General features: G+C 41.3%; 1 protein-coding gene across 2 annotated transcripts in view; it reads right to left on the bottom strand.

Moving 5' to 3' along the window:
• Positions 1-11,312: 11,312 nt before the first annotated feature.
• The window catches only part of cacng5a (calcium channel, voltage-dependent, gamma subunit 5a), a 32,897-nt gene continuing 23,404 nt past the window's right edge, over positions 11,313-20,805 (bottom strand). For both annotated transcript variants that reach the window (XM_020049672.2, XM_010889335.3), the window contains 4 exons: positions 17,744-17,830; positions 15,768-15,908; positions 15,172-15,317; positions 11,313-15,007 (listed from right to left, as the gene is read on the bottom strand). In XM_020049672.2, the coding sequence (XP_019905231.1) occupies positions 14,744-15,007; positions 15,172-15,317; positions 15,768-15,908; positions 17,744-17,830 (638 nt within the window). In that variant the 3' untranslated portion in view covers positions 11,313-14,743. The remainder of the gene's footprint in view (positions 15,008-15,171; positions 15,318-15,767; positions 15,909-17,743; positions 17,831-20,805) is intronic.

The raw sequence follows: 20,805 nt of genomic DNA, 5'->3' as shown, positions 1-20,805 counted from the left end.
CTGAACTGGCTCAGGGATTACATGGGTGTGGAGAGGGAGAGAAATGGCAGAACACAGTTTGAGATGGAAAACATTTATTATTCAGTGTTTTTTTAAATTAATTTAATTAATAAGTAGGCATGAGTTAGTGTGTTGATCTAAGCTTGGATCAAATTGACAACCTTTGACCTAAGCCCTTGTCTTCCATTAGGAGCATCCAATCTATCTCAGCTGATTATAAATATCATAACTATAAAAAATCTAAAGAACAAAAAGAATTTGACCAGAAACCAGACCAAATATATTGAATGTGAGACGAGGAAAAACAACATTTGAATATTAATAATTTTCCTCAGTGTAACTTAAAACACAAATCTGTTTTCAAACAAGCTTTGCACACAACATAATATGTGTGGTCACTGGCTTCTAGAAGTCCTGCAGACATCAATTTCAGAGGTAATCTAAAAATATGAAAATGTGAAATAAAAGACTGTGAATCCTTCTCTATGGGAATTCTATGTGTTCAATAGAACCAGTACTGAAATATGATTGGCAGAATCTATCTCAACAGTTGGTCTTTATATTAGTAAGACGTGCAGCATACAAATGTACCTGAAAGAAACACTTCGAAGAACATTGTTTACATGAGGATTAGAGACGTCCTTTTCAAAGCGGACATCTGTAAAACATTTGAGAAAAGTTTCTGTGAATACCTTCCTCAGGAAAAAAGAAATGCTTATTTTAAGCATTGTCAAATTGTTTACTCAATTGACTTTGAGTGAACTGTAATAAAGTCAAGCGGCTAATCTCAGATAGTACATCCCAAATCCCACCTTATATTATGCTATGGGCCATGGTTAAAGAAGTTGACTAAGGGCATAGGGAATAGGGTGCCACTTGGAAAGCAGACCCAGTAGGGATCTGGAGGGAGGGAGGGAGGGAGGGAGGGGGAGGGAGGGAGGGAGGGAGGGAGAGGGAGGGAGAGAACATGAGATTTCAGATGAGATAGTGAGTGTCTAGACAAGGCTTGGAGCAAAAGCGCAGGGAGATAGAGATCATATTAGGCACAAAATGACTGAAAGAAAGGAACAAAAGCAACAAAGGAATAAAGTGAAAAACAAACCATTCCCTGAGGCTGTCGAATGCTGCTAAGAAACGAAACTCTGCATTCAAATGCATGTGTACATGCTTACTTCTTTATGTGTGTGATCCAGGTCTGTGTGTACATGTGGGGACCAGAAGACCCCTCCAAACATAGTCAAATACAAAATACAAAAAAAGATGTCCCCAAAAATAGATCCCTAGTAGGTATAATGACATTTATTATTTAGAGGTTAGATTAAGTTAAAAATGTATAATTGGGCATGATGTAAGAATTGTGACATTACTGGTTAAGTTTAGGATTTGACTTAGGGTAAGTTGAGGGATAAAGGTTAGGTTATCAGGGTTAAGGTTAAGGTAAGGGTTAAGATTTTGGCTTGGGGATAGAAAACATGGATTTCCAATTTTCTGGGCCCCTCAAGGTTAGAAAAAGAAGGGTGTTTATGTGATAGTGTTCGACACTAGCTTCCAGAATAATTGTCAAAAGCTGCAACAATTAGGATCTTTGGAGGCAACACAAAGTCTTTACAAGAAATAAAAACTAAAACCAGCTTGTACAACTCCACAATTACAGCCTTAAATGCTTTGTGGCCTGATGGGTGTCAGTTTTTTTTTAAACCTAACCCGACTATTGACATCATACAGTAGGCAGGTATGAATGTGGGGTTTGCCTTTGAAAAAGTCTTCTTTCAGTTGTACTCTCTTTCTTAAAAAAAAATAAGAGAGGCATCTTTTTTTCACCAGAACACAGCTGATTAATTAACTTTGTGTCATGCTTTGGTTATTTGAATCAAATGTGCAGTTCTTAAGCAAACACATACCACCTTGACACTCCTGTGTGGTGAAAGTGTTTTGGGGGTTTTGAAGTCCTTGAACATTTGAGTCATTTAGCAGACTCTCTTATCCAGATTTAATGCATAAATGTTTAAAAGGGCCAGGTGAAACAACCACACAGTTTAGTAGTAAGTGCATTCTAATCAATTAAGACCTGTAACCTATAACATAAAAAAGAATTGCCAATATACTTGAATTTTTCAGTTGTTACATGTACGTGTCTACCTCAGGGACCTCATTGGTGCTATCCCTGCATTTTGGTTGCACTTGACCTTACATCTCCAATTTGCTCGACTGCACAGTCAGAATTGCCATTTGCACTTGCATTTGCCTCATCACACAACTTTTCATTCTTCATTTGTACATACGTTATAACGAATACTTGTAATGTTTCTGCCCTCCCCTATTTGCCTTCATTGCACATTTAGAATTGCCATTTGTTCTGTCTTTGCCTTCATTGCCCATCTATAGATTACACTTGTAACATATACTTAATACTACATTTCCTGCCCTTTTCTATTTGCACTTCTGGTTAGATGCTAACTGCATTTTCTTGTACTGTACTAATACTGTTCAATGACAATACAGTTTAATCAAATCTAATCTAATGAAGACAACAGAGGTGGTGGGAGTGGAACAATTTTAAAAACTCTATGAAAAGGATAATCATTTTAGATGTTTTTTGATTCTGTAAGGTTACTTAACCAATTAATTTGTTTTTGGCAAAGGTCTGTACAGGACAGAAGACCCTTCAAATAATAAACATAAAAAGAATTGTAAGGTTACTTTCAGAAGACGTTCCTGCGATGTTGCCAATATGTTGATCAGCAGGGTCAACTTTGTGAGAACTGGAGAACAGCAAGAACTCTGTTTAATTTGCATCCTCTTTTTGTCGGTCAAAACTGGCCCGCTGTGCCAGCACAGGAATTAAAAAACAATGTACAGACAGGTGACAAATGGAAGGAAAACTCTGCATAAATAAGTGGAAAAAAATTACAAATGCAGATGCTTCCATACAGGTGAACTGAATGATACAATTAAGCAATTAACATCCCATCAGGCTCTGTGGCATGTATAACAATGCTGAGCCAATTGACCTCGATTTTGGATCAAGATGGCAAGAGGAAAGGACCTAAGGGACTTTGAAAGAGATTTCATTATTGGGTCTCTTCCAGGATGACAGTGCCAACATCCACAGGGCACAAGGGGTCACACTGAACGGTTTGTTGACTATGAAAATTATGGGAATCATATGCTATGGCCTTCTCCAGTCTCCAGTTCCCAAACCAACACCTACAGTATGGGACATTTTTGACAAACGTGTTAAACAGTGCTATGGACCCCGTTGTTATGGATGATTTCATGTTCCATGAACAAGCATACTTAATATGCCCGCAGTGATTGGCTGATAGGGGCGGGGTCTCTGTCAGTGAATCCATCATAGCAATACTGTAGAAGAATGTGTCATGTTGCCATATTGAAATAAAGTTATTCAAATAAAAGTTAAGTGTGTTACTGATTAAACATAAAACCAAGAATGACATACTGACTAGTCAAGATATGTTCAGCTACATGTATGTTACATGTATGGCAGCACGTAAAGAAATGTGAGTTCATCTTTTTATAGTGCAGTAATTTATGCAATTATATATACTATATCACCAACTACACCGGGTGGTCCAGCTGTGGCCATGAAGTCAGCTTAGTTTCTTTGTTGTTGGAGAATGAGGAAACAAAATTATTTTTCAGATGATGTGGGGTCTGGGGAGGCCGTTTATTGTTCAATGTAATATTGTACTGACAGATGACTAAGACATAAGTAGTTTGTCTGCGCTGCATAGCTGCATATTCCCTGTGGTCGAGAAGCGTAGAGCTGTCACAACCTTGATCTCCAGAATTCTCTATCAAACACTGGTGTGGAATCGCTTTCTGGCTGGTGAGTAATTGCAAAATGCTTAGCCCCAGTAAGGTTTTTGTATTGTCATTATTATTTGATATCTGTATGTACAACTGACATTATAGCTAGTTCACAGTTGTCTATTGCAGTCTAAGATAACTTTGACAGTGCTGTGTAACTAGCTTTACTACATCTTGTACAATTCACCAAAAGATAAATGACAGTGTATTGACAACGTTCTCAAAAGAAACACATGTAAGTACATAGCTAAGGGTTCTTATCCGTGCTGTTGCCATTGCAAATTGCTGGGTCTATGATGCTAAAATGTCGGTTTTGCTGTCTAAAACATTCCCTGGATCAGCGATAGCTCTTCTCTGTTGCATGCACGTCCATGTGAATAAGGAAGAGAAACAACTGTCAATCAAACTCGAGCTGGAGGAAAGCTCGGGACAAAAATTGGAGGCTCTGTTTCTCATATTTAAAATTATTTTATAATGTTGCCTAGTGCAGCTTTAAACAGATCTACAAACAGGGGCGGACAGTTCATCTTTGCATCCAAAGGATTGACAATGTCATTTGGAACTGATATGGTTGCAGTAACGTATTGTGTCCTAGTCTTAACCCTGATTGATGCACGATGAATGCATTTCACTGATAAAAAGCACAATCATCAAGTTGCATGATCATCCAGGATTCAAGAATCTTAGCTAAATTTGAGCCTTGATATAGGACAGTAGTTGCCAAGATCATTACATTTAGAAGAAATTAGTTAGTGAACCAAAAATAGGGGACTCAGCACACTTGACCTGGATCCAGAAGGTCGCCCCCTGCGGATTTCTTAATGTGAGATGCCCACAACACATCAAGGACTGTAAGTTGTGTGAATCACAGAAAGGAAAAACCTTGAATGACATTTTTTGGTTATTAAATAAAATCCCCCATTAACATAAACTGTATTTTCATAATGTGAAGGCTGTATCAAAGAAATATTCAGAATAAATAAAATGTTGAATAAAATGATTGATTATGTGAACTGTATCAGTAACCATGGGCAGGCTCTGAATGACTTTAGAATTAGTTGTTTAGTTCAGGAAATAGTCTTTTAGTCCTCTGAAAATGTGACTTTCTGACCTTTGCTCAGTCTATCGGCCCTGAATACTCTGTAATCATCCAGAGCAAACTCAAATCTATAGTTTTCATAACTAACCATGTTTCTGATATAATAAACATTTCCAGAAAAGCCTGGGAAGCCCAGATCTTAATGTGGTCCATTTTTGGCAAAAGACTGAAAACATTTTCTTGGGCATTGAAATTACTGGGAACATCAATACAGACCGGATCATTTCCTGCCAGCCCACCACATGGACTATAATACAGAAATCAGACGCATGTTTTTTGTTATAAGAAAAAACAAGACATACATAAAACAAGGGCCATAAAAAGAAACTATCAACGCCACAGAAGAAAATGTTTTTTATTTTAAATGAGCAATGAAAACAGAAACATCTGCCCCCACAACACTAGTAAGAGCATCAGAGATGTGTTGTTGTCAAGCGATAAATTTACCTGGGAGTTATATGCAAAAGACAATTATTTAAGACACATTTTCAAGCTCTGGGCTATTTCATATTACCCGTGCTCTCAACATTCTACAGCTCTTACTCTTGGCCATATGGAATGTGGGTAATCGCATCCCAACGTTCTGCCAAAGCCCTATGGGAGGCATCGCTTGGCCAGTAGACGTCTCTTGGTGTGTACACATCAGCATACACAAGCTCGTGATTCGCCTAGGCAGTTTCGAGGGAGCGATATTATTTCCCGTGCTCTGATGTGCGCCACGTTGTAACGCTGGAGACAGGGGCAGTACTCTGAAACTATGGCCCCAGGCGCTCTGTCTCTTTCACTGTCTCTCTCTTTCTAATGAAAGGAGCATATGAAACAGAGGGGGGAATAAAATAAAAAACCAGAGGAAACAGATCAAACCGTCCTCTGAAGAATAGTTTTCAGACAAGCACCCAATTGACTTGGGAATGATGAATTGAGGCCTTCAGTTATTTCCTGATTCCTGAATTGGTCCATTACTATGCATGTGCCATCTGAATTTGTAATCTGTGACTCTATTCAGGGCATACTTAATCAACCTTATCCACTTCCACATTAGTATTAGTTTCACAAATACTCTACTATCTGGAACTACTTACTTGCAAGCCTATACAGTAGCTTATGTTAGCCTGTGACATTTAAGGAGCCTCTTGGATTTTCATCTCTACAGAGGAGTTATCTAAGGTGCAGCTTGCAATTGGTTTATTCATCTCCTCCCCTCCTCCTGTAACTATTCCCTATATATACTACTAAAAAAAATTAAGGGATCACACATCAGATCTCTGCGAAAGAAATATATTAAAGATGAAAATCTTTGTACATTGTGTAATTCTTTGAGAGGCTCTTCCAACTTGTGGGCTTTTCATCATGGCAACTCATAATGTGTCTCAGGAGTGTGTATGGCCCCCACGTGCCTGTATGCACTCCAGACAACATATAGTGTCTTGGGGGATCCCCTCCCAGACCTGGATCAGGGCATCAGGGAGCTCCTGGACAGTCTGTGTTGCTACTTGGTGGCGTCGGATGCACCAATACACAACGTCCCAGAGGTTCTCAATTGGATTCAGATCTGGGGAACATGAGGGCCAGTCAATGACATCAATGCCTTTGTCATCCAGGAACTGCCTACACACTCTAGCCACATGAGGCCGGGCATTGTCCTGCACTAGGAGGAACCCAGGGCCCACTGCACCAGCGTAAGGTCTGACGATGGGTCTGAGGATTTCATCCCGGTACCTCACAGCAGTCAGGGCAAATGCCAATCGAGCTGCACGGTGCTGTGAGCACAAATGAGCAGACAGCGGGCCTGCTGCTGGTTTAATACCCTTCTACGGCCCAGTCCAGCTCTCCTCGTGTAACGGCCCATCTCCTGGTATCTCCTCCATGCTCTTGAGACTGTACTGGGGGACACAGAAAACCTTCTTGTGACGGCATGTATGGATGTGCCATCCTGGAGGAGCTGGACTACCTGTGCAAACTGAATGGGCTGCAGGTACCGCCTCATGCTACCAGTTGTGACAAGGACACTAGAAAAACGCAAAACTAGAGAAGAATCAGTCAGGAAGGTTAAGGAGTGGGTGTTGACAATCAAATTGTGCGGCGGAAGACTGAGCTCAGTGAGCTGCAGGATTTCTATTTCAACTATGTCATCATTACTCTCGCCTATAACCAATCACCGGGGGTTGCTGTTTGGGTGGAGTCTTTTGCCTGTCGGACAACCAAGATTCGATCCCAAATCAACAAAAGTTGTTTGCAAATGAAAATCTAAATACATGTTCTGTATACAAAAGCGATTATTCTGAATAATATTCTGAATAATAAACAGATTTTGTCATTTTTCACCTCTGAATAAAGTCATCAAACATTAATAGATTATGCATATTATTGCAAATAGATCTCAAATTGCAGTGAGCCTAATGTTTTCGTTTTTTGAGAGGCATGTTTATCAGTGTACAATACTACTGCCATTATTTTTATTCTTCATTGTTCACTGCAGAACTTTCTATAACGGAGGTCTGTATATATAGGCTGTTAAATAAGCCTGAAAGGCCTGAAAATGTGAAGGAAATTGTAATACATAGAGATTCTTGATTAAAGATCAAAATGCAAATATTGTTTCTCATTATCGTATATGATTATTTGAGTTAATTGGATTGGTCACGCTTGGTATATAATGATTAATGATTAATAATGTTATATGCTGGTGACTGACACTGACTGTGAAATGCCCGATTATGTAATAAGATATCCCATTAAAAGTGACTTACACATGAATTTAGAATCAAAGGACTTATCTTAAAGAAACCAAGTAACGTAACGCGTTACTTTCTACAGCAAGTAACTAAGTAAATTAACTAGTTTCTTAATGGGAACTATAACTTCTAACTGTAATTAGTTACTTTTAAAAGTGGTTGTCTTGCTGTTGCCTCTCCAGTGCACCTGTTGTCACTTTCATTTGCACCAAAACAGGTGACATTGATTCACAATCGCTTATGCTTCCTAACTGGACAGATTGATATCCCTGAAGTTTAATTGACTTGGTGTTATACTGTGATGATTACGTGATCCCGTAATTTTTTGGAGCAGTGTAGTTGCTGTAATAGACAATATGTCCTCAGTCAACTTACCTGCACTGTGAGCCCTAAGGAAGCTTTTATTCAAATATTTCCAGTAAGTTTTACTCAAAAGTAAACTTACTGATAACTTAAATATTTATGTCATACTGACTCGTACTCATTTATTTTTTTAAAGTTTAGAATAAAGATTTATCCAGCATGCTTTATTGCAGTTCGATATTTTGAAATAGTTTATCCTTTTTTATCATACATATTCCTGAAGTAGTCCAATCATTTAGGGGATTTTGCACTGGCTACTGAAATGATTGTTCCAATTAAATAGAAATTCCACCTTGCTGTTGCAACTAAAGCCGGATTCTCAATACAAATTTCCCATCCATTAGCTGCTCAGTGAATTACAGATAGGGTTGAACAATTCTGAAGAAGTTGCCAGGTTTCCCTGAAATCCCAGTAGATCCTGTAATTTTTCCAGAAGGGTCTGGCTGCGTGGGGCACTGTGGGCTGGTGGGCGGGGCTTGGACACATTGGGCTGGTGGGTGGGGCTTGAGCAATGTGGTGCTGGTGGGTGGGGCTATGGGGGGAGATTTTTGGGGTGAAATCAGGGAATTTCAGGAAAGTTGTCATTTTGAAACCATGACTTTCCGGCCACTGTACTATGCAACAAAAGACCATCTCCTCCTTTCCATCTTCCCAGATCCCCCTATCCACATGACTCCTGCTCCTTCTGGTTCTTTCTTAGCAAAATGTGTTGCAATCTGCCGGTTCATCTGAGCCTTTTCGCATATAATAAATATTTTAAACCAACAGAGATCTCTTGCATTTCTACCGATTGAGGGGCCTCAATATCTGAATGTGACAGAGTGAATGTGACAGTGTGTGAATGTGACAGAGTGAATGTGACAGTGTGTGAATGTGACAGAGTGAATGTGACAGTGTGTGAATGTGAGAGAGTGAATGTGACAGTGTGTGAATAGAGCCCCCAATTCACTGTTTTCGCTTTGTTTATTCAGTGTCAAGCTGTCCTCACAATGATGAATTTGGAGTCTGTGTTTGTGAGGGAGTTTTTGAGTCTGTGTATTTGCATCTCATGCTAAACATTTAAACAAACTGGAGTTAGATATAGTGTGAGTGTCCATCACCCAGAGGCAAGAACTGAGGACTGGCGACCCCTCCCCCAACCCTTTTTGTACCTGGGTCTAACATGTTCTTTGTGTTATTCTTGATTGTTTGCACTTTCTAGATCTGTACCCAATGCATCTGTCAACTCTCTAAACCTGTCCAAGAATGTGTTCACAACCAGAAAGGGGATGACGCACTACTTACTTACTTATTGTGTTTGTCTGTATATTGTGTTGTTTTGTGTGAGATGGTGTGATTGAGTGTGAGAATGTGCATTAGAAAAGGGAAAAAAAGGGGAAAAAGAGGGGCTGCAGAAATGATGCCAATTATGACAGTATTCACCATGGACTTGTTTGACATTAATAATGACAGTATTCACAATGGACTTGTTTGACATTAATAATGACAGTATTCACCATGGACTTGTTTGACATTAATAATGACAGTATTCACCATGGACTTGTTTGACATCAATAATGACAGTATTCACCATGGACTTGTTTGACATTAATAATGACAGTATTCACCATGGACTTGGTTGACATTAATAATGACAGTATTCACCATGGACTGATCTGCTAATAAAACACCCAAAAAAATAATAATATCAGGACGATTGCTGGAACCACGTGTATATGGGTTGGGCCAGTTCTAGGCAAAAGCATCATAAGTGGTCTCTTAGGCCCTCCGATCGTTAGGGACCACTAAGGGAGGGGCCCCCAGAAGGCTATACCCGGCCCTATATATGGTGATTTGATAATGCTGTTATAACTGGTGCCTCTCTGTGCTAGTCACTAGATGTCCCTGTAGTACTGAGGTACAATGCCTCTGCATTTCACTGGGTGCATGTCTGCACTGATGTCCCTGTAGTACTGAGGTACAGTGCCTCTGCATTTCACTGGGTGCATGTCTGCACTGATGTCCCTGTGGTACTGATGTACAGTGCCTCTGCATTTCACTGGGTGCATGTCTGCACTGATGTCCCTGTAGTACTGAGGTACAGTGCCTCTGCATTTCACTGGGTGCATGTCTGCACTGATGTCCCTGTGGTACTGATGTACAGTGCCTCTGCATTTCACTGGGTGCATGTCTGCACTGATGTCCCTGTAGTACTGAGGTACAGTGCCTCTGCATTTCACTGGGTGCATATCTGCACTGATGTCCCTGTAGTACTGAGGTACAGTGCCTCTGCATTTCACTGGGTGCATATCTGCACTGATGTCCCGTTTTGGAGAGGCGGGTAACGTCCACTCTTCTAATTCACATCTCACTCCCTGTACTTCGACCAACCACAGTGACTTCATGACGGAATGGTTTCGTGCAGTTCGTGTTTGATGAATCTCACTCAAAGTTTTGGGGCTGGATGACATTTTTATACTGGAACAGAGTTTTCATTTGATTGATTCTTCTTCACTTTTTACCATCCAAATGATGTCATCGACATTTCTTAATCAATTACAAAAAAGCAGAATGCCATATTTCGATTTTTTCGAAAGCCCATTATACAATATTTGTTTGTGTCTCGTGTACATAAAACTTAATTGTGCTATAAGCACTCTGTGCTCTGTGTTGACTTGGATTATGGCACGGATGGTTGAAACAACTAGAACAAAAAAGATATAACAGATTCCCCTGGAGAATTTCAACTGAAACCCTCCCAACATGCACCAACTTTGATTTCTGCAGAAGCAACAGGAGGGTACTTAATTAGTCAAAGAAATCAGCTGGGTTAATTGACTTGCACAAGGGCACAACAAAACTTTTTGTCACCTTGTTGGCTCAGGGATTTGATCCAGAAACCTCTGGCAACTGATCTAATGGACTCACCACAAGGTTACCTGTTGCCTACATGAAATGAGGAATGCATCTCAGTTCTCTTAATTAGGGGTAGAGCCTAATAATATAATGAAGTCTGCATCTCCATCATCTTGATTAGTGGTGCATATCAATACCCTTAATTAAAGATGTATCTCTGTAATAAATCAATCTTGAGGGATGTATCTGAAACTCGTAATGAGAAGTCCTTCAATACTCTTAATGAAACATACAGTGCCGCCAAGCTGTCTCAACTGATATATAGACAATAGATACAGAACTGACTCTGGATTTAAAAGGCAGTCCATGCTTTATTAGAACGCATTCACTGTGATAAAATGATGTTACTGTGATAGCTAGCTGGCTAATTGAAAGAACATTGTGTTTAGAGTTGGAATCTTTGCTAGGTCAATTGGTGTGGTGCAGATTAACTGAAAGGCACAGAGGCAAAAATGTGAGCATCTTGATAATAGATACACATAAGAAATGATATCAGTTTGTCAATTACTCTGGTAGTAACAATGCAGCCATGCAGTGCATACAATTAACCACTAGAGAGCAGCAACGTGACAGAATCGTTAATGTCATAATGTGTGGTGATGAAAGAATGCACGTGAACAAGAAAGTGTATATATTTAACAGTTTTAAAGAAATGTCTACATTTTGCCTTTATGTAGGCTACTATATCAAATAAAGCATTTTTTATTTGATTTCCAATAGAGATATACAGTAGATTGCACATCAAACATCATGAAAATTACTGATCTTGAAATAGAAAATCTTGAAATACACACATTTCAAGATCTTTGAATGTATTATCTGACTCTCTAATGTTTTCTAAATTGTCATATTGTTACAACAAATGCAATAGCTCACATTCTACATATACAGTGCAAGCGGCCAATGGCTTACTGTGGCTACAAATGAGTAAAACATCCAGATGGCTTATAAATGTAGACTATACTGTAAAAAAGTTATTTCAGTTTATTTATATGTTCATGATAAACGTTCAATAGTGTGACACATTTTCTATTTGTTTGGCGGATTTACCATTTTGATTTTATTTTCTCCAAAATACAATTTCCAATATCAAACAGGATGAAGGCCAAACATGGCATATGCATTTTATGGAGAACCAACCTTCATACTCATGAACAGCAATTACTAGTGTTACAGTAACATTCGTAATCACATTGAACACTGACAATAACAATAGACTAGATAATTATTATCCTTGATTTTAAACTACAACTTTGGTCGAGTACAATACCAGAGAGGTTGTAGCCTAAATATTCTAAAGAACGTAATATGTATTTCCTAAGACTTTTAGTTACATTTAATACAATAAAATGTGTTTCTATTCATCCAACCAGGATATTTGATTCATTAGGGAATTCATCCATAATGCCATCCTATTCAGGACATTGAACATTAGACTAGAACGCTACCGGCACCTAGGTAGCCAATTGCAATGCCATCCAGTCTGCAAACCAAAAACAGCTTGCATCTGAGTCATAAACTGTGGATACACTGGAATATGGCATCTGATAGAAAACATATTTTAATTAGTAATGTTCAGCGATTTGACCCTTTGCCAAATAACACTGTCCTCTTTTTCAGTTATTTGAGTTGGCTGTCACTATGCACGAGTTCAGGTTATATTTATTATACCCACTTCCTTCCCATCATTATTTCATACATTCAGACTGGCCCTCCATATCTGATGGCCACAATGACCACCTAACCGTGTTTAGAGGCAATACACCATATATTATTTCTTGTCATTCTCCTTCATCTTCATCTCCCCCTGGTTCCCTTCTTTTCACTGCATTAACAATGTACTTAGATTCTGAAGAGATGTGAATGGGATTTCTGCTCTGTTTCCATTCAAAAATATACAGACTTTATCTCTGCCTATATGACAGTAAAGTGCAGAGTGTGAGATGGTCATGGAGGATTAGAAAAGATCATAAAATACTGACGTATTGTTAAAACACATGATTACCACAAATATAATTGACATATAAACGAATGATGTGAGGAGAAAGTTTCTCTTCTGATCTCCCCACTGTATTATCATATCTTACAAGTCAGAGTTGATTAAAGTCCTGTGAAGATTTATGGGTAGAGGAAAGCCTGTACCGAACATAAAGTGCTCCCTCAAGGTGGATATCAGGTACAAAACAACTATGGGGTACGCTCACTTATCGTGTCCACACCTGAACACACTCTACGAACACATCTCAAGGCCAACGAGGGCTCAATCCTGTCAAAATAGCTGCCTTCCCGGTGCTACAATCACGTCTGGATCCTCTCTGATTCAGGACTTCCCTTCATTGGGCGTAGATGGTCAGGGGGCAACAGGGTGTTGTACAATAGCCCTTCCTCCTGGGAACAATGATTACAGTCACACCCCAGGTGGGCTTAATGGCCACTGAACCAGGCAGCCTACCTCAGGGAAACCATCTTGAAATAAGTCACTTGGACGATGTGGAATGTTTAGGCTATCTACTCTCTCTGCTTGGGGTTCGTCTTGCACTGAATTTGATGAGCTGATGCAGAAGAATGGGCAGAGTTGCTTAAACAGCAGCAATGCCACCCAGGCTACTTTCAGAGCAATAATATACCTTATGCCAACTGCCACCAGCCAGTCGTTTCTGTCAGGTTAAAACAAAGATGGCCGCCGTGAGCACCGTTTTTCTACTCCCTGGTGCAAGCACTGCCCCCCGGATGTGTTTTTGGATGAAGTTAGCCCAAGACTCTTCATCCCACAATTCACCTCCAGCGAATCTCTGCCGGGGCCAACGGCATTGAAGACCTTGTTAAACTCTGGCATTTGACCGCAGCATGGTGATAGCTTTGAGGTAATGGAGTGCCAGCCACTCTGCATGATACCCTTCCTTGAAATGCCCTGCCGCTCTGTGGGCACAAATCCTTAAACCAAGTCAAATTAGGGAGGTTAGGTGGCTGCCCTACGGCTACATTGTCCATTTCAGTATCCAAGACAACACCAGGTGCTATTAACTATAACACACTGCCACGGGACTCGCTGCTTCCTGACGAGACAGCGTTATGGTAACAGACCTTCTGAAGTTTTGCATGAACACGACTGGGTGCAGTTGGAAGTAGCAATCACACAAACTGGAACAAAAGAGGGTAGCACCAGCACGACCCAAGCCGAGCCGCACCAGGTAAATCTGCTGAGGACTGAGGAAGGGAGGTTGAAGCTACACGACATTGGACGTGGTCTTCAACTCAAATCAAGGGTGGAAGCTTTTGTTGAGTTACTCCAAAAAAAACTACCCAGACAAAAAGCAACAGAGGTGTTCGGGAAGAAATGCTACCGTACAACTACAGCAACAATGCCCGGGAAAGATAACTATACTTCCCTTTAGCTCGCAGTTAAATTGAAGCTATACCTCAGTAATAATATTCAACATGTTTACCAGAAAATGCATAAAGCCTCCTGTTCAGTATGATGACGAGCAGAAACTTCAGAGAATCAGGGTTAAGCCGGGATTATATGACTTTGAAGGCGATGCTTCGGACAGCATTGAAGACTCAATGAAAGACGTGATTGTCATGTGTTCAAGTGTGGATGCAATTAGGTGTGTCGCAGATGTGCCAAAATTCTGAAAACTGCTCAGAGGGACTTCAAAAGAGGCAATACACCCACTCTTGCTAGGCGCCTTAATTTTCCTCTTCAAGTACGACCTCCCTAGTCTACCAACCTACTCTAACCCAGCAACCCAGCCAGACTCCCCTTTCCTCGGGACGTGTGTGCTACCCACTGCCCAGGCTCCAGGGCCTCAGGCGGGCCTCAGCAAGGGGAGGAGGACATGTGGTCATACTCGGGACACTTGAGAAGAACCGGGAAGGTGGAGTGGTTCATCTGGAGGGAGGCGTCGCTTGAGATGCTGGAGGGGCTGCGGCCACGCTGTGCCCAAGCGTCCGGGTGTAGGAACTGACCGGAGTAGTTGGAGCAGTTGCTGTGGCGGGGCCCGTAGAGGCCTGGGTGAGGCCTGTACATCTCCTCAGCAGTGTAGCGCTTCATGAACAGGTAGACGGACATAACACCTGCTGTCTGGTAATACACAAATGAACACAGGCATATATATACAATAAGTAAACATAAAAGCAAATAGACAATAATCAAATCTGAAATTATACCAATAATATACTATATTTGTAATATTTTCCCCACATCCCAGCCACTGATGTCTTTTTGAATTGTGTGGAGGAAGTTACTTCAGTGAGTAGGAAGGAGATGGCAGCGAAGGCAAAGGACCATCCATACTTGTAGCTGAAGTAGGCCTCGTTTGTCTTGGTCCTATTCAGCATCTCATCATTAATGCTGGAGATGTACAACACCAGGCCTACTACTAGAGAGAGACCTGGGATGGAAAAAGAGAAAGACCATTCTGATTTTAAAAAATCTGACTGAAAAGCCAATCCGTTCTCCTTTTTTGTTGCGTAGTCCATCATTCCATCAGAAATACCAATTTTCATGATGCGCATCGTCATATGATCATTGATATGGAACCACCATTTTCCTGGCATGAGGAAATCATAGGTGCATGTCCTGACAAAATTAATGCACATGAATAGCCGTTACGTTTGAGTACGCACTTTTAGGTGGAAATCTGTGGGAATCAACTTTTTACATACCGCTGATACTGCATATGTAATTCCTATGATAGACGATTCAACAAAAAACATGTTGTGGATTTCACATTAAACTATATTGGGAAAGTCTTAAGCATCATCCTGAACTTACAGATTTGGTCACTGGTAATAGCTTTCGCTCAGCTTTCCAAAGAATTTGAAGGATCTTGTTTCGGTACCTGAGAGGATGAAGAAGATTCCGGAGATGAAAGCCAGGATGGTGCGATGGGGCCGGATGTGTCCGATGTTGCTTAGAACGAAACCAATGAACATAAAGAAAAGACTGACCAGGGGAAATGGAGTGGCTGAACGGATCATCTCTGCAACAAGGGACAGAGATAGAAACAAAATGTTACCCTCAAAAGAAAATGATTTTATTTTCATCTGTGTCAATTCATAGTCAATATACATTTCTATCTTCAGGTCTCCAAATTAAAACAGAAAAAAGATCTATCTGTAACTACCCTTCTGTCCGATCTCGTTCCATCTACACTTCAGGGGGAGGTTTAACTGGCGTTGTGTTCATTGGGATTTCTGCTAGGCTATGTTCTACATGAGAATGGCCTCGCCCAGAATGGAACTGACCAGACATTTATTCCAGATCCTGCCTCTGTGAACCGCAGTAACGAAACTACACATTGGCACAGGAACAGACCAGGTGTGTAATACCACAGGACCAGAACAAGTGTGTAATAGCACAGGAACAGACCAGGTGTGTAATACCACAGGACCAGACAAAGTGTGTAATAGCACAGGAACAGACCAGGTGTGTAATAGAACAGAACAGACCAGGTGTGTAATAGTACAGGAACAGACCATCTATGTAATAGCACAGGAACAGACCATGTGTATAAAACTGTAGCATAGGAACCGACCAGGTGTGTAATAGCACAGAACAGACCAGGTGTGTAATAGCACAGAAACAGACCAGGTGTATAATAGTACAGGAACAGACCAGGTGTGTAATAGCACAGAACAGACCAGGTGTGTAATAGCACAGAACAGACCAGGTGTGTAATAGTACAGGAACAGACTATCTATGTAATAGCACAGGAACAGACCATGTGTGTAAAACTGTAGCATAGGAACCGACCATGTGTGTAATAGCACAGAACAGACCAGGTGTGTAATAGCACAGGAACAGACCAGGTGTGTAACAGCACAGGAACAGACCAGGTGTGTAATAGCACAGGAACAGACCAGGTGTGGTACAGCACAGGAACAGACCATGTGTGTAATAGCACAGGATTAGACCAGGCGGGTAATACCACAGGAACAGACCAGGTGTGTAATAGCACAGGAACAGACCAGGTGTGTAATAGCACAGGAACAGACCAGGTGTGTAATAGCACCTAATGTCAGTGAAAATCCCTATGCTACAACACACTGGATGACATGACTGGATAGTGTGGTAGTCAAGCTTCCATTGGAGATTAATGAACCATGTGGTGAACGTTAGCTGAAGTCTACATTTTACATGTATTTTCATAGATATACCTTCGAAGAGTCTTCCTGTCTCTGTCTTTCAATGTCTCTCTTTTTCTCTCCATTGCTGTAGTGTTATGTTTTTCATTTAACCATTTGCAAATACACGTGTTAACCCTCACAAAGTACCCAGGCTAATATTTTTACTGAATATAATAGTAAGGCCACGTGTGATACAGGCTAAACGGCCCAGAGACATGTGATCAGTTGTGTACTCATTAAGGTTAATTCCACTGAGACAGTGCAAGCAGATTGGCTTATCTGAGGGGCATCCATCTGTAACAAAATTGCTCCAAAACCTTCCATTTTTCATAATAATGCCCCCCCCCCCCTCCCCCCGTCCCTTCTAAGAGTGGAATGAGCCATGCCTCAGGCGGCTCAAGAATAGCACCAACACACACATCTGTACTGGGGAGAAATGTGTGGATTCTCTGTACATATTTGTCAGTTAAGGTTAATCAAATATTCTACGGCTCAGAACCGATCTGTTAGCTAGTCTGTCTATTCACAACATTCTCCAGCATGAGCCGCCTGGATTCGTCTGGACATGTTGGCCTTCCCAGGGTACACTTCCCCCGGTCGTTAAGGATACATGAGACACATCGTCCGCGGACGACGGATGAATGTGTGTCTGCACATGCACGCGCTCGCCACTGTCCACTTCACTCACTCAGCACGCTGGCAGTAGACTCAGATGTCAGCTGCATGTTGGTGGGCATCACGTAATCGATGGTGAAACAGCGGCCTTTCTCATCCCCTACGAAAAGAAGAACAGAGCAGAATGGCTTCGTTACACCTCCGTTACACCTTCGTTACACCTTCGTTACACCTCCGTTACGCTCGACTGCAAAGCAGACCCGCCGGACGGCATTCGCCACTACAAAATGAGGCGACACTTTAAAAACATACACCTGAATTTTTTATGTCTTAAAACTTCAAAAGGAGACCAGGCGGCCAGTTTTCCACGGCGTGTGGATGTTGGTGCTTGTGTAGGTTGGCAGTGTGGGGGGAGGGGGTGGGGGGGGGGCAGACTCGTTTAATCTCTCACCGTCCTTCCCCCTCAGTCCGTTTCTCTCTATCTCTCTCCCTTTCTGTGTAATTATACATATTGCCTGTGTCTCGGCAGTAATTAACCCTGCGGTCTCCGCGGTCAGTCTGGTGTAATTTAATTACTATAAGGTGAGTGAAGAACACCCATGGGGTCCCTCCATGCCTTATTAAGCCTTCGTATCATTGTCGAGGGCTTCCTTGAATCTGAATGTAATTAACTGTCTGCTCTGCTCTACCTGAAGCCCATTGGGGAGGTCTGCTCTACCTGAAGCCCATTGGGGAAGTCTGCTCTACCTGAAGCCCATTGGGGAAGTCTGCTCTACCAGAAGCCCATTGGGGAGGTCTGCTCAACAGCTGAGCTGCTACAGCCTGGAACCTCAGCTCATTGTTCAACGTGGAATACGTGAAGCTTTGTCGTAACAACGCAAATGGCCTTCCTGTCCTGGTCTGGTATGCTGAATCAATTAGCTGGAAAACTGACTTGTGGGGCCTTTTTTGTGCAGACCTTACGGCACAGCTGGAATTCTATGCCTAATTGTGCATCGCTGATGATTAGGGGCTCACTACAGTTAACGAATGTCCAAAATGGAGGGGATTATCTGAGAGCAGGTCATCGTACTACGTTTTATAGTGTAATGTTGTTGGGTTTTTTTGGGGGGGGGGCTGCACTCACACTGTGTGTGTGTGTGCGCGTGTGTGTGTGGGCATGGGTCTCTCTCTTTCTAAGCACATGTGTCCATCTGTTGATGAGTTCCACATGTATGTATCTGCAGAAGGCCACAGGGGGTGGGGTCTTCTTCACTGAGCAATAAGCCCATGAACAAATGAATATCCCATATTAGACACTTCCTGGATAGAAAGGAGGCCAAGGTTGATTGAGGTAGATATTGCTTATTGTGTGTTTTCAAGTCGTTACTCGGCACTGACTGAGCAGCCCATAGACACATTATGATGCACTGGGATTGAAATCCAATGACACAAACAAATATTTTGGAGAACTACACATAGACGTGTCAACTACACATACAGTAGAAGTGTCAACTACACATACAGTAGAAGTGTCAACTACACATACAGTAGAAGTGTCAACTACACATAGATGTGTCATCTACACATACAGTAGAAGTGTCAACAACACATACAATAGAAGTGTCAACTACACATAGATGTGTCACCTACACATACAGTAGAAGTGTCAACTACACGTAGACGTGTCATCTACACATACAGTAGAAGTGTCAACTACACATACAGTACAAATGTCAACTACACATAGAGTAGAAGTGGCAACTACATATACAGTAGAAGTGTCAATTACACATACAGTAGAAGTGTCAACTACACATACAGTAGAAGTGGCAACTACATGTACGGTAGAAGTGTCAACTACACATACAGTAGAAGTGTCAACTACACACACAGTAGAAGTGTCAACTACACACACAGTAGAAGTGTCAACTACCCATAGAGTAGAAGTGGCAACTACATATACAATAGAAGTGTCAATTACACATACAGTAGAAGTGTCAACTACACATACAGTAGAAGTGGCAACTACATGTACGGTAGAAGTGTCAACTACACATACAGTAGAAGTGTCAACTACACATACAGTAGAAGTGTCAACTACATATACAGTAGAAGTGTCAACTACACACACAGTAGAAGTGTCAACTACACATACAGTAGAAGTGTCAACTACACACACAGTAGAAGTGTCAACTACACACACAGTAGAAGTGTCAACTACCCATAGAAGTATACTATTGGTACCATCATTATTAATTTGGCTCACTCAGTTGTTGCTCGCTTGACCAGTGATAAAAAGTTGACTAGACAGGTAACAAAATATTGTAAGTGTCTTTTGAGAATTATACAATCAACAGCAGGCCTCCCTTCCTCATGCAGCCTAGATACAAATGCAATAAGTGTGGTTCTGCAGAATGAACACATCATGCCTTCCACCTGCCGCCTTCACATTCAGCAGTGTATTTACTGGGGATTATGAAACTGTTCTGCAAGTGTATGGAAAGTGTATGAAACTGTTCTGCGAGTGTATGGAAAGTGTATGAAACTGTTTTGCGAGTGTATGGAAAGTGTGTGAAACTGTTCTGCAAGTGTATGGAAAGTGTGTGAAACTGTTCTGCGGGTGTATGGAAAGTGTATGAAACTGTTCTGCGGGTGTATGGAAACTGTATGAAACTGTTCTGCGGGTGTATGGAAAGTGTATGAAACTGTTCTGCAAGTGTATGGAAAGTGTATGAAGCTGTTTTGCGAGTGTATGAAGCTGTTCTGCAAGTGTATGGAAAGTGTATGAAGCTGTTCTGCGAGTGTATGGAACGTGTATGAAGCTGTTTTGCGGGTGTATGGAAAGTGTATGAAACTGTTCTACGAGTGTATGGAACGTGTATGAAGCTGTTCTGCAAGTGTATGGAAAGTGTATGAAACTGTTCTGCAAGTGTATGGAAAGTGTATGAAGCTGTTCTGCGAGTGTATGGAACGTGTATGAAGCTGTTTTGCAAGTGTATGAAGCTGTTTTGCGGGTGTATGGAAAGTGTATGAAACTGTTTTGCGAGTGTATGGAAAGTGTATGAAGCTGTTTTGCGGGTGTATGGAAAGTGTATGAAGCTGTTTTGCGGGTGTATGGAAAGTGTATGAAACTGTTTTGCGAGTGTATGGAAA

Source organism: Esox lucius, chromosome 9 (genome assembly GCF_011004845.1).
Source record: "Esox lucius isolate fEsoLuc1 chromosome 9, fEsoLuc1.pri, whole genome shotgun sequence".
Classification (NCBI taxonomy): domain Eukaryota; kingdom Metazoa; phylum Chordata; class Actinopteri; order Esociformes; family Esocidae; genus Esox; species Esox lucius.
Note: the sequence above shows the minus strand (reverse complement) of the source record. Positions and strands in the feature narration are given on the sequence as shown.